At 43.8% G+C, this 15,090-nt stretch overlaps 1 protein-coding gene across 5 annotated transcripts in view; it reads right to left on the bottom strand.

Moving 5' to 3' along the window:
* Positions 1 to 15,090, bottom strand: part of LOC137420995 (rho guanine nucleotide exchange factor 2) — a 349,574-nt gene that overhangs the window by 211,935 nt on the left and 122,549 nt on the right. The window contains exons 1-2 of one of the 5 annotated variants that reach the window (XM_078772074.1): positions 14,531 to 14,790; positions 13,759 to 13,900 (exon numbers count right to left, since the gene is read on the bottom strand). The exons of 3 other annotated variants lie outside the window; for them this stretch is intronic. Coding sequence is in view for 1 of the 2 variants with exons in the window: in XM_078772069.1 (XP_078628195.1) it covers positions 14,531 to 14,542 (12 nt within the window). In the remaining variant the exon portion in view is untranslated. Of the gene's footprint in view, positions 1 to 13,758; positions 13,901 to 14,530; positions 14,792 to 15,090 lie in introns of those variants that run through there. One more of the 5 variants, XM_078772069.1, reaches the window with a different exon arrangement.

Raw genomic sequence — 15,090 nt, 5'->3', positions numbered from 1 at the left:
TTTTCTGGGCACCACAAAGCACCATTGTTATCAGTTTTCATCAGGAAAAACCCAAACATGAGTACGAGTCAAATAATTATCTTACAGCACTGAGTAAAAGGAGGAGGCCATTTCCATTGCAGGAACACTGGAGATTGGCAACCATTACGACTGCATATGGCAGATATTGGTGGCTCGGCCATGTAAAGAACACAAATTGGAAATCCTGCTTTATGCAAAGTTTGTTTCCTGCACCCACATGGATTCTGCATCCTTTTGCATTCTCATCCCCCTGACATTTTTGAAATTGATGCAAGTGATGCAAGTCGATGAAGCGGAAGGAGGAGAAAGGAGGCGGAGCGAGAAAGTCGGAGAAGAAGCGGGTTGCTTTGCGTTCTGGATCGAACGTTGTCAAGCAAGAGTCACGTACTTTGGGTTTCCTGGGAAAAAGGATTCCTGCGATAAAGTTGGTAACTAGCAGTTGGTAACTAGAACGACACTCGGTCGAGTGGATACGGTTTATATACAGCCAGTGCATATAGCCAGGCTGAGAAGTTTACCTTTTCTGTCCGACTGATAGGCCAGATCGTTATCCAGACCTGAAACAAAATCTAATCGGCTTGTTCTTGGAACCTCCCCAACTCATCCACCTAGTTTTGTCATAACTCGTCCACAACTTCATGAAATAGTGTGCTGTATATCGTTTTTGGCCCAATCACTCAATGGCGAAGAATCACTTTTAAAAAATTACAGGATCCAGATCATCACCAAAATATAATCAATTCGTCCTTGTCAGACACCCAACCTGTCCAACACGTTTTGTCCGAATCTGTTCATAATTTTGAGATAACGTGCTATGTATTGGTTGTAGCCGTTCTGTGTTCTAGCTCTTCCACAAACCTTGACCATAAGTATACAAAAAAGGTTTTTTCATATTTTCAAACAGCCTGATCCCTGATCATCAGTTTGGATTCAACCCATCACTCAACTCGGGACCAGCTAGCTGCTGCCCTCTCAGCAATGATTAGAGGCCCTGCATCTCAATTACATCAGGACAGTGTCATTAGACATATCTCAGACATTCGATAGTGTCTGGCATTCTGCCTTACTTGCCAAGCGCTCTGCCTCTGGCATTCAAGGCCACCTTCATTCTAGGATTTCTAACTTCCTCCACTCACACAATCATGTTGTGATCAAAGAAACCCCCTCCACACCTCTTCCATTGGAGGCTGGAGATCCCTAAGGCAGTGTGTTTGGCCAAGTCTTGTTCCTAATATATGTAAATGACCTCGACAATACTCTGCAAAATCCTCTCATCCTTCTTGCAGACAACTCCACATTGTGTTGTACAGTACTCAAACTCACTGCTCGACAACTGCAGCCATCACTCAACGACGGCATCTCTCTCTGATGATCAGGAATGACTAAATGTTGGTCTGACAAATGGAACACATCATTCAATCTTCAAAAATCTTACTGCCTCACCTTGTCAATCCAGAAGGATCGTCAAACGAACCCACCTGTCTTTTTCCATGGAACTGGAACATGGACAACTGGAACATGGCCACTGGAAGAGGTTTGGACTCTTGAACTTCAAAGCCTCACCATCAGTCACAACCTCTCCTGGACCAACAGCATAGCAAAGCTGGCCTCCAAAGATAGCTGCAGACTGGCAATCCTATATAGATCCAAGATTTTCCTTGGGAAATCAAAGCAACACTGGGTCTACAAGGCCTTTCTCCATAGTTTAATGGAGTACTGATCTTTGCTGTGGTCTGACACCCAAACAACACATTGGTCTCTCCTGCATTCTGTAGTATCTGAAGCTCTCAACATTATTGCAATGTCCTGTGACAAGGCCGAAGCACAAGTTCTGATGCTTCACACCGCAGACAAGACACCAGGGGTCACTCTGTCTTCCATCGCCTCCCTCCGATATTGCCCCTTTGTGGTCTCGGTCCTCCCACGCTCTCCAGTAACTCCAGGATGCACACATTCTTCCATTAACCCTCCACTGGTTAACATTGAAAAATCCAGGCTGACTGCACATATCAGCTCCTTTCTTCCTCATTCCTCAAACTATGGAACCACCCTACAGAGCCTGTTCCTTCACACTCTTACCTGCAGGGCTTCAATCAGGCAGTGCACCACCACCTAGAGTTGTCCCTCATCCTGACCCATTGTTATGGATTCATCACTTCCGTTGTGGAGGCTTTCATCCACTTGAGACATTTCTGGTTCCATGTATTATTATTATTGTTGTTTGAGGGAAATAGCAATTATTATTGTCAAAAGGTAAAAGGAATGTTTTAAAATGAAACAGGAACCGGACGTCGATGAAGCGGAAGGAGGAGAAAGGAGGCGGAGCGAGAAAGTCGGAGAAGAAGCGGGTTGCTTTGCGTTCTGGATCGAACGTTGTCAAGCAAGAGTCACGTACTTTGGGTTTCCTGGGAAAAAGGATTCCTGCGATAAAGTTGTTATCGCTGTGACTGATCATCCTGCGTGTCAGGTTTGGCGTTAGATTCCGAAGAATCATCGCCGGGTCGCTGCGACTCGAGGGCGAGCCGTCGACCATTTTGACTCGCGCGCTTCGCGCGTCGAGCAAACTTTCCTTGCTTCGTCAGCCGTTTCCACCGCTTTCAGACGTATCTGTGGTGTGTGTGTGCACCGAGGCTTTTGACGATTACTTTGCGGCTCGCCGACTGTGAACAGTGAAGGTTCATACCTGGAGGACGCCTTTGGATTTCCCAGTCGCCGTGAGTGTGCCTTTGTGCCGCTTTAACCGCGTGACCCTTTTCTCCGCTTTGGCCGCATGCGCCTTTGTGCCGTTTTGGGCGGCGTGACTGTGCCTGTCATCTGAACGAGATTCTGGTTTCGATTCAACATCGTTCCGATGATCACTGGAGGGGATCGGCTCTGAGCTCGAAGTTGGGAGTATAGAGACATTGGGGAATATTCTTTTTCCACTCACTTGGAGCACAGTGAGTTACCTTGTACTAGCTGATGGTACCATCATAGGAGATACTGTATATTGATTGTACTCTTGATTCCTATTATTATTGTACTGTTATTCTTGTGTGATTTTTAATACAATATTTGTTTGTATTATTGGTGTTTGTATTATTTGCAATTGGTGTGGTTAAACCATTGATTTTTGACACAGGATAACATATTTTTCTGCCGTGACTCCTTTCGGGGCTCGGAGGCACACCGTGACCGGGGGTTCGGGGAGGAGCACGTAACAGAAATTGGGGGCTCGTCCAATTGACTCGGGGGCTAGAAATTGGGTCTTCGTCCGGGATTAAATTCCCTGATAATTCGTCCGGGATAGAATTCCCAAATTTGGATTTTTGTTTCCCAACATTCCCAAATTTTTCAAAAAAAATAAAATAGTAATATTGGAAAAAAATTTGTGTGAAGGTTAACAGGTGTTAACTGATAGTCACCATGGTGTTTGACGCAGAAAAGTTTGCGGCGTCCCCTAATGAGGCACAGTAAAAAAAATCACAACTCTTGATATTGGCCAGACATTTTAACTTGGAGGTCCGAGTTAGTATGAAGAAGGCAGAGATGCAGACATTGGTGGTAGAATCTCTGGTGGGACAGGGAACATGGACAGAGGTAGCCTTGGATTGGTTACCCGAGGAAAAAGAAAATGTGAAGCTCCGGAAAACGAAGATGCAACTGCAGAGCCAGGAAAGGTTAAAAGCAGAGGAAAGGAGAGCTGCAAGATAACTCGAGGAGAGAAGAGCAGAGGAAAGGAGAACTGAAAGAGAACTCGAAGAAAGAGGAGAAAAGGAAAGAGCAGAGGAGAGGAGAGCCGAAAGGGAGTTAAAGGAACGTGACATGGAGTGTCAGAAGGAAATTGAACTCAAGAAGTTGGAATTAATGAGAGAACGAGGAGAGGTAGCATCCATGCCGGCTAGTTCGACAACTAGTCAGAACACTTGGGATGTTGGTAGGCATGTGAGGCTGGTTCCACCCTTCAATGAAAAGGAGGTAGCCAAGTTTTTTTTACACTTTGAGAAAGTGGCTCAAATGCTAAAATGGCCTATGGAATCCTGGACTATGTTACTGCAAAGTGTTCTGGTGGGTAAAGCTCAAGATATATTTTCGGCTTTACCGATTGACCAATGTGCAGATTAATTATGAGATAGTGAAGAAAACCATTCTCAAGGCCTATGAATTGGTCCCTGAAGCTTACGGGCAAAAATTCCGGAACGCCAGGAAGAGGGAGAGTGAGACCCATGTGGAATTTGCCAGAATGAAAGAAACCATGTTTGATCGGTGGTGTGATTCGAAAGGGGTTGGGAAAGACTTCAAACTGTTGCGACAATTGATCTTGGTGGAGGAATTCAAACAGTGTGTCCACGAGGACATTAAAGTACATCTGGAGGAAAAGAAGGTACCAGAGTTGTATGAGGCCGCAACCGTGGCAGATGACTATGCCTTGACACACGGGATGGGGTTCCACAAACCTAACTTCCCGCCTCGAGTTCGCCAGGAGAGTTATGGTACATCCGGTGCGGAGAATGAAAATTCATGGGGGCGGCCTAGAGATGACTATGAGGACAACTCTGATACCGCCACTTTTAGGGATCAGAAGACTACAGTTGCAAGACAGACTTATCTTCCGGGGGGCTCGAGACAGACCACGAGTTTCTCCTCCGGGCCTACTTGCGCTTTTTGAAAGGAACCTGGACACTTGATTTCCCAATGTTATGCTCTGGAAAGGAAAAATCAAGAGCGGAGTCAGACTAGTATAACTCCGAATGCATTGGCAAATGTGAGAAATCGTCCTTGGAGGACAGTGCCTTGTGAAAGTTCCCATGCCAAAGTTACGGCATCACAGAACAACCTTGTTCAAGAGGGTTACAAACCTTTTATTTCAGAGGGGTTTGTGTCACTGGATGGAGACGTGACTAACCAGAGACCTGTTAGGGTATTGAGGGACACAGGAGCACATCAATGTTTGATGCTTGAAGGCATTTTGCCATTGTCAGAGAAGAGGGCAACTGGTGTTAGTGTTCGTTTACAGGGGGTTGGTGGCTATATTAGAGCCCCAATTCATGTCATCCATTTGCAGACTGATTTGGTGTCAGGAACGGTCTCCGTAGGTTCACAAGCCACTCTTCCTGTAGAAGGAATATCTTTTGTTATCGGGAATGATTTGGCCGGTGGTCAAGTCTCTGGTAACCCGATGTTTGTTGAAAAGCCGAGCATGGAAAATAACACTGCACATTTAGAGCAGAAGATTCCGGGTATCTTTCCCTCCTGTGCCGCGACTCGTGCTATGGGTAGGAAGCGCTCTGAAGAGAAGAGGAAGGTACTGACGTCACGCTTTGCACCAGCACGTCTTGTCAGGTACCCAAAAACTAAGAGTCAGCACACACAAGTCATGGAGGCAATGCTGAGATGGCAATGTTGGAATGTTGGCAATGTTGGCAAGCTCTTTGTAGGTGGACTGAACTTCAAAACAAGGGAAGTTGTTCTGGACTCTGTCTTCAGCAAATATGGACCACTCCTGGAAGTGCTGCTGATAAACGACAGGGAGACGCAAAAGTCAAGAAGGTTTGGCTTTGTCACATTTGAAAACACAAAGGACGCCAAAGATGCAGAAAAGGAATTGGATGGCAAGGATTTGGATGGTCGGACCATAACAGTAGAGAAGGCAGGCCATAGGCGTCGAGGGGGCTACAGAGGAGGAAAACGTGGAGGTAGTTTCAGGGGTGGCTATGGCTCCCAGAGTTACGGCAGCTTCCGAAGGGATGATTATCAGGGTAGTGGCCGAGAAGGAGACCGCTATTCACGTGACTACAGCGACAAGCGTTCCAACCGTGATTATTATGAAAGTTAGGAAGAGTTTGAAGCACTGAATGCTGCGGAGCAGCCGAGCCAAGATTCCTACATGGATTAACCGTGAACTCCACGTTCCTATAGGCGTCCATGTAGTGAACTTTCCTACACGGATTTAACCGTGAACTCCACGTTCCTAAAGGCGTCCATGTAGTGAACTTTCCTACACGGATTAACCGTGAACTCCACGTTCCTAAAGGCTTCCATGTAGTGAATACTTCCAGGCCTCACCACCCAACCACCATGAAACCTGGCTCTCAGCTCGGCCTCCCTAAAAAAGTGCTATAGATTTGCTTGACTTTGGATTTTTGATCACACCCCCCTTAACCTTCATTCAAAAAAATGGAAAATAGAATTAGAGGTTGATGAGATGGAGTTTGGCTTTGCAGGAGTTCAACTGGGAAATTAAGCATGTAAAGAGCAGGGACAAAGTCGTTGCTGATGATTTGTCCAGAGTGAACTAACTTTGGAATTCTCTGTAGGTTGTTTGAAGTTTTGTTGCTTTATTTTTGGGAAATATTGATTATTGGCTCACGGGAATTGATGATTTGGATGAGTTTACTTTTGTTTGTTGGAAGAGTTTTGCCAACAAAGAAAGTTTTCACTATGTTCAAACTTTCTTTCTTGAGGGGGGGAAGTGTTACGGATTCATCACTTCCGTTGTGGTGGCTTTCATCCACTTGAGACATTACTGGTTCCATGTATTATTATTATTATTGTTGTTTGAGGGAAATAGCAATTATTATTGTCAAAAGGTAAAAGGAATGTTTTAAAATGAAACAGGAACCGGACGTCGATGAAGCGGAAGGAGGAGAAAGGAGGCGGGGCGAGAAAGTCGGAGAAGAAGCGGGTTGCTTTGCGTTCTGGATCGAACGTTGTCGAGCAAGAGTCACGTACTTTGGGTTTCCTGGGAAAAAGGATTCCTGTAATAAGGTTGTTATCGCTGTGACTGATCATCCTGCGTGTCAGGTTTGGCGTTAGATTCCGAAGAATCATCGCCGGGTCGTTGTGACTCGAGGGCGAGCCGTCGGCCATTTTGACTAGCACGCTTCCCGCGTCGAGCAAACTTTCCTTGCTTCGTCAGCCGTTTCCACCGCTTTCAGACGTATCTGTGGTGTGTGTGTGCACCGAGGCTTTTGACGATTACTTTGCGGCTCGCCGACTGTGAACAGTGAAGGTTCATACCTGGAGGGCACCTTTGGATTTCCCAGTCGCCGTGAGTGCGCCTTTGTGCCGCTTTAACCGCGTGACCCTTTTCTCCGCTTTGGCCACGTGTGCCTTTGTGCCGTTTTGGGCGGCGTGACTGTGCCTGTCATCTGAACAAGATTCTGGTTTCGATTCAACATCGTTCCGATGATCACTGGAGGGGATCGGCTCTGAGCTCGAAGTCGGGAGTATAGAGGCATTGGGGAATGTTATTTTTCCACTCACTTGGAGCACGGTGAGTTACCTTGTACTAGCTGATGGTACCATCGTAGGAGATATATTTATTGTACTCTTGATTCCTATTATTATTGTACTGTTATTCTTGTGTGATTTTTAATACAATATTTGTTTGTATTATTGGTGTTTGTATTATTTGCAATTGGTGTTGTTTCACCATTGATTTTTGACACAGGATAACATATTTTTCTGCCGTGACTCCTTTCGGGGCTCGGAGGTACACCGTGACCAGGGGGTCGGGGAGGAGCACGTAACACCATGCTCTTTATTAAACGCCCCATTAACCCTTCATAGCCCAACCTTCTTTTTTTCTCTGTCTCCCCACCATCGCTCCCATCCCATCCCACCCCACCTCCATCTCTCTCCTTCCCTTCCTACCCCCTCTCTTTCCACTCCCTCCCTTCCTTCTTTCCTCTCTCATTTCCCTTTCCCGCCTCACTTCCCTTCCCTTTCCTTTCCTCCATCCCCTCCCTTTCTTTCCTCCCTCCCTTCCCTCCTCCCCTACCATCCATATTAATTTATTCCCTTGCTAGTTGTGGCCAATTATTCCCATGCTACCCCACTGTCAATTAAACTTTGCCCTTCCAAGAGTTTTGCTGTTGGAAAGAAAAAACAAGAATGACTGCACTGGGGACACAACCCAAGACAAGTTCCGGTAACGGGTCGATTGGGAAACGCACATTTAAAGAACTCAAAAGATGAACAGCACGATTGGGAAACACATTTTATGCGCTATTAAACGATTAACTAGACACCTCTTATCCATGTCACCTTCCTCACAGTTATTATCATAACAAGCTGATTCGACACACGGTCAATGGATTGTTTAACTCCAATATGGGGCCATTTAAAAATTACGCAATGCTATTTTTTTAGGGAGGCGCATAAGTTAACGATGGGAAAGTAAGGCTTGATTAAACCTTACAAATAATTTATATTCGACATACGATTAGATTTTGTGGGGTCCCTTATCATGAGTAACAATTGACCCAAACAAAGCCAATGGAAATCTGAGGCGACAAACCCGTGAAGTGTATATACTAATCAGCAGAGGGCTACAGGCCTGATATCTCAGACCCACTAGGAAACCAAGATGGCAGCCATTATATTTTGTCTGGGTGCCATGATGGGTGGGGTCTGGCAGCTGTCCGTCCAATGGGTGCACATTTTGAAAATCGGCCTCCAAGAATGACAACAACAACCACGCAGAGCTCTTGTAGTCCTGGCATTAGATGTAAGAATTCCCTTTTTTTTCATTTCAGAATTAAAGTCAAGTTAAGTTCACTCTCAGATAGTTTATCAAGAAAAGCATCAACATGTGCACATTTTGAACTCAACAGGTGATTGCTCTAAATTTTTCATCTCTACTCCTTATGAAGGTGTGTTGTCTGCATGGGTGTAATAAACTTTGAAACTGACAAAGTCACATATAATTCCTAAGCAACGGAAGTGTCTCAGACTTGGGAATGTTAAGGTGACGCTACATTTTACTGGTGGTCGACAGAAGGTGGGGCACACTCACTATTGCTAGCGTTTCAAATCGTGCCAGATCGTTAAAATATATAAATAAAAACTGCCCGTTTTAAACGCCTATCCTGCTTTAAATATCCACTTCTGATGAAGGAGGTTTTGTCAGTCTGAAAATTCAGAAACCACTTGACATAAAAATAACCACCTGTTGGAAAACAGGTATACTGCTATGCAAGTCAACCGATAAAATCAAAAGACCCAGTCACAACACAGATGGCTTCGAATTTTGACCTTTGCATAACCCCTCCGTCTCTCTCGATGGTGTTATTCAGTGTTAAAGTAGATTCAGTGATACTCAAGGAGCCCCACAGCAAGGATTGCACTAGGTGGCTTGCCGTTTCCCTCCCAGAGGTTGTCATGGCAGGAATTGCAATTTGGCCAGTCATTCCATTCAGGTACTATGTATATGTCAAATAACATCTGTCCGTCATCTTTGCAGAATATTAAAAGAGGTTTTCCAAAAGTTTTAACCTTTCAGCTGAACAATCGGCCCTGTTTGTTTTTCCAACTTCAGTGTTTATGACGATTTACTCAACAACCTTCACAAGTTGAATAAAGTCACTTCTCTGCAGTTACTTTGCTCGAAGCAAGGGTTAGCATAAAACACGAGTGTTTGCTTAACTGATTTTATCCCCAGAACAGAAACATAACAACACAGTCAGTATGCACGCACACACAAAAATCGAGACATTTTGCATTTTTCTACTCTGATGCAAAAGGAATCGAGAACAGCGCATATATCCGCCAAGCTGAACAGCTTATGTTTTGTATTCCACTGATAGGCCAGATCTGCAACCGGAACTGAACCAAAATCGAATCCGCTTGTTCGTGTCACCTAACCGACTCATCAACCAAGTTTTATCATGATCCATCCACAACATTTTGAGATATCGTGCCATATATCGATTTTAGCCCTATATCTTAATGGTGAAGGAATCAAGAAAATTCACGTATCCGGATCTTCAACAAAATCGAATAGATTCGTCCTTGTCGCACACCCAACCTGTCCACCAAGTTTTGTCCAAATCTGTCCACAACATTTTGAGATATCATGCTCACAAACAGAGGGACAGACAAACAAACAGACAGACACAGACAGACAAACATTGACAGACAGACAGACAGACAACTTTCAGTGGTGGAGGTAACAAAAACTGTGTTCAATGCAAATACACCTTTGTGAAAATCAATGTTTTTCCAAAACCAAATTTATGTACAATATACCTTGATACAAAATAACAAGTATTTCTACACTTTTCCTTCAAGAACATTAAAATTTTTCTTGGGACACTTTCAAAGAATTTTGTTATTAGACTAGTGAAATAATGTTCCACACTTCTTATAAGATCTTCCAAAGACCATCTAAATTGCTGGGACTCTTTTTTACATTTTATTTTTCAAATAGCTTTACAAAAAAAAAAAAAAATACAGCTTCAGTGACTGAGAAAATGGCTTTGAGAGAACCAGTCCATCTGCTCCTCTTTCTTTTGCAAATAAGTTTTAATTATTCCAGCTGAGTGTTTTTGGATCATTATCTTGCTGCAACATGAAGTTTGGACCAATACGTCTTGCACCACGTGAGATAGCATGGTGGATTAAAATTGGTTTGACCTTGCTGCCATTAATATACCATCAATTTGCAACAATTTCCCAACACGACTTGAGGATACGCAACCCCAAACTTGAATTGAACCTCCTCCATGCTTACTTGCTGGTTACAAGCTAAGAACTTGTCTGTCCAAAGCACTTTTGGCCATTGTTCCATATTCCAATATTTGTGTTCTTGTGCATATTTTAGCCTTTTAGTGTTGTTCCACTTTCTTAACAGAGGTTGTTTTTTTTACTGCAACACATTCTTTCTTTAAGTCCTGATTTCAAAAGTGACCTTTGTATGTTGATTGATGGATGGACGACGACGCCTGAGCTTTCTGCCATTTTTGTTGTCAATTCCATGCTTGTCTTTTTATATTCCTTAAGGATATTGGCCCGGTTGCATAAACTATCCTTGAGGAAAGATTTGAGGATTTACTTAAATATTTCCTCAAGATTCCCTTAAGTATATCCTTAATTTGAGAATCATTGCATATTCGAATATTCCTTTTGTTTTTCCTTAAACTCAAGGAAGCACCCCTCTTCCTCCCCCTCACTTCCCCCACCTCCACACTCCCCCCCCCCCCCACCCCCCCCCCCTCTCACCCCCTAATCGGTCCTTAAATACCTATATTTGAGTTTCCAAATGGTGTTCTTCATGGAAATTTGTCACGAAGAGGCCATTTAACGCCCCATAAGAGGCCATGAACGTATTACAAACATCACCAATCCCGAGGCCGATGGAATAATACTTCTGCAATATTAAAATGATTGTACGTTGCGAAACACGCTATGAGCGGTGGCACACTGACTTGGATAACATTTTCACTCTGTCATGATTTCCAAAATATTTTGCATGTCATTAGAAGATGTAACACACCAATCCGAAAACAGCAACAAATACAGCCCCGACAATTGCAAAAAAGAAAAGAAAAATACAACATGAAATACCAGCAGATATATAATGACAACTGGGAGAAAGATAAAAAGGCAGGGAATATTAAAAAAAAGTTGGACAGATTGGAGCAAGACAAAGAAGGATCACTGGAATGGCTAAGAAGAGGTCAGCTCAACTGGGGGGAGGAACAAATCATTATTAATGCCCAAGACCAAGGACACGACACGAATGCCTTTAAGAAGATGGCAGGACTGAGTAAATTGGGCAAGTGTAAGTTCTACAAGGTAGAAACAGAAAGTACAAGGCACAACAAGGTAAATAGAGTAATCCACTGGCACATCGGCAGAAATTTCAATATCCCAGTTACACAAAACTCATGGAAACATGAACCAAAAGCAATCATTGAAAACGAGGACATAATTCTCAGGTATGAAAAAATTATCCCATCCAGCGTGAACATAGAAACCAAGCACTTGGACCGGACATAGTACTCAGGAACAAAAAGTAAAAGAAGGCATCGCTGATTGAAATATCAGTACCCGGCGATTTTGGGCTAAATAATGCAGACTCCCTTCGATAGATCTACCGACGTCCCTGTTCTCTGCTGTTTTTGTGCTTGTGGCTTTCCTATCTCTTTCCCCTCTTGTCCTCCCACTCCCTATATTGTATGCTTTATGTGCCCGTGCATGTTTTCGTGTTAAATGTGTTAGCTCTTACACGAGCCTCGATTCTGTATACCAAATCAAGAAGATGAGCAAATACCAAGACCTCAAGAGTTGAAGTGAAAATATCCTGGAAGCTGAAGAGCACCAAAATAGTACCAGTGATAATTGGGGAAATGGGAATGATAAAGAAAAACCTTACAAAGATCCTACAAACCATTCCTGGGAACATTACCACAAACAAACTACTGTTGGACGCTGTACGGGGCTAAGTGACGATCCTCAAAAGAGCCCTTGGAACAAAACTCTGAGAACAACACAACTTCACAACTTAGCCCATGAATCGCAATTCTTCACCGGAGCTAGGGTGGCTCCTTCGAGTCCTGGGGGAAGTCCGTTACACCTCCGAAAACCCAAATGATGGAGATAACAACCAACAACACACAAACACTCGCATGGAAGAAAAGGTGACAGAGGGGAGAAGGCAACACACATGTACAGAAGCAGAAAAACATATGGATGCAACAAGCAGAGGAGAAAATTAACAGGAAGAGGCATGAGAAGAGGGAAGGAAGCATAGTGACTTGTAGGTAAAAGTTGTGGGGTCAGGGAGAAAGAAAGGGGATTATAGGTTAAAGAAAAGATCACAGGTAGGGATGGAGGATGACCTCAGATGGTGGTGTACTGCCAGCGTGAAGCACCAGAAAGGACGATGTGATTGAACAGACTTCATCTTTTTACAGTGGCAATATCAAGGTTGACAGTAACATTGACAAGAGATGACATCATAGACCAATAGTTCCTTACATACCTTTGCGTGAGAGCGGGGCATTGCAAATTGCCGATTTGTACGGAAAAACTTAAAACTGTTTCACTACACTTCCTTAGGCTTTGAAATACATTCCCTTGCACGGTTGTGTAGTATTTTAAGATCCAATGGAAAACTTGATGTATACCTCAAAGTCTCATACACTTTTCTAAACCATACATTCCCAACTAATGAAAGACTCCACAAAAATCCTACACTTCGGAATAATAGGGCATATAATTAGGACAAGTAAGGTATGCAAGCACCAGGTTTAATGTAATGCAGCTAAACTTAAATTGGATCTGTAATGGATATAAAACCAAATTTATCTGCTGCAAAAAAAAAAGAAATACACGGAGAGAGCCCATTGTGATGACCATGTCACGACTACACGCTGTGCTGCCCTTTGTGGCGATTCCATTTCCGAGCAGTCACTTTCTGCAGCTCTTGACCAATGGCCATTCTCTGTGGTTAAATAATCAGGAAAACGCTCTCCCTTCCCCCTCTCCACCCGTTTCCCACCTCCACCGGCCATCTTCCTCTGACACCCCACTACCCCCACTATACATCCCTCCACCCCACCATTCTACCACCCACACCCTCTTCCTATCCACATGTTGGGAAGCAAATTACCAAATCCCGAGAGGCCTATTTCATCAGTGGGTGGTCCTTGAAGGTAAAAATTTGAAAACTCATCTATTTTTGTAATTGTGTCTAAGAAAAGCAGAATGCGACAGGTACATAAGAAAACAGGTACGGAAGAAAAAGTTTATGCATTTCAAGCTCTCCTTTTTTAAAGATACAAATGTGCACCACACGCCCAGATTCTCAGATCACACCTGATTCGCTTCTTTGTAAAACATCTCAGGAGATGCTCAACAGCTGTTCTGCATCAAAGTCATGCCCGTTACTCACAAGCCTCAAGAGGGTCCCAAACCTGGCTCTACACAAACTAATCACAAAAAATCCCTCCCTCTGACTGGCAGCCTTACGTTAAGAGGCGAAGGCTGGGGTGTGAACTGCTGAATGCATTACGAGAAAAGACAGCACTCCGCTCCTTTGGGACATGTCCAGAGCCTCCCAAGATGATGTTTCCTCTTGGAAAGCCTCCCAGGTACTTTCACCTTAGCCACACTGTTTTGGTGAACAAGGTGATATCAGATATATGTTCATCATGATATGCAACTACAAACTCAACGATTAAAACCTTTTTGTTAAATTAGATGCCCACAATGCCAAAATATTCAAAACACCATGCAGAGAAGAATAAATACAGTTCACCGACATCTTCAAACATGGGGGTATTCAAATACAAATATTAAACCCACATGATGCATTTGGAGAACATAAAAAGGGTGGGTGAATCATGCAATGTCAATGTGCCATGTTTGTTAATATAAGGTGGATGTAGAATAATGGATCAGACATCATCCTTCAGAATTTCAGAAGATAGAGGACAAAGAGGTTCCACAAGTGAGGAGCCAAGACATTGCAGAAATTTTAACAGGCCACTGTTAGGATCCGGTAGGTACAGACCAGGATGCTTGAAAAGGAGCCTCCAAAAGAACAGATCAAGCAGTCAACCCACCCAAAATGAACTGTGGTTAAAGACAGACAAAGAAATTCAAAATCTATGTTGTTCACACACAAACAAAGCAGGTAAGTACATTTTGACCTGGTGCTGGCAAACAAACCGCTTCAAATCGTGCCATTTGCATATGTCTTGAACTGAGGCATACCTGACAGCACACCTGAAAATCTCACCTGCAGATTCATGCTGGAGGCAGCAAACCGTACGATAACCCTCAGGTAAACACTAGCAACACTGAGCAGACGACAACATGTTGCCTGGACTCACTGGGTGATTATCTCAACATCAGAGGTTTAAAAAAAAAAATCCTCCATTGACACCAACTGGAAAGCAAAATAACAAAGATCACTCGCTCTCTCTCTCCCCCTAAGATAAGCGCACGTGTACAGTCTGACAGCGCCAAGTGGACAAGCAGCCAGAAAATCCCTTGGCTGGCAACAACAGATAAAGCTATAATGAGAAACAAAACGTTTCACCTCAAAATGGAAGCTCCCCCTTCTTTTGTGACTCTCTGGTTACTCCTCCCAACTTTACCCATCCCGTCTTACACAGACCCCTCCTCACAGCCGAGCAGACCAACGCAACCTCCCCTTGTAAGCTTTAGCAAAATTGATGTTAAAAACAATAAAACTAGTAACTCCTGTTAGGTTAAAAAAAGCACCAACGCAAACCAAACCACCACGCGCTGACAACACTGCGGCACCGTTGGCGTTTGAGCTCCCAAACAGCCCAG

The sequence above is a fragment of the Myxine glutinosa genome, chromosome 2 (genome assembly GCF_964187855.1).
Source record: "Myxine glutinosa chromosome 2, kmMyxGlut1.1, whole genome shotgun sequence".
NCBI lineage: Eukaryota > Metazoa > Chordata > Myxini > Myxiniformes > Myxinidae > Myxine > Myxine glutinosa.
Note: the sequence above shows the minus strand (reverse complement) of the source record. Positions and strands in the feature narration are given on the sequence as shown.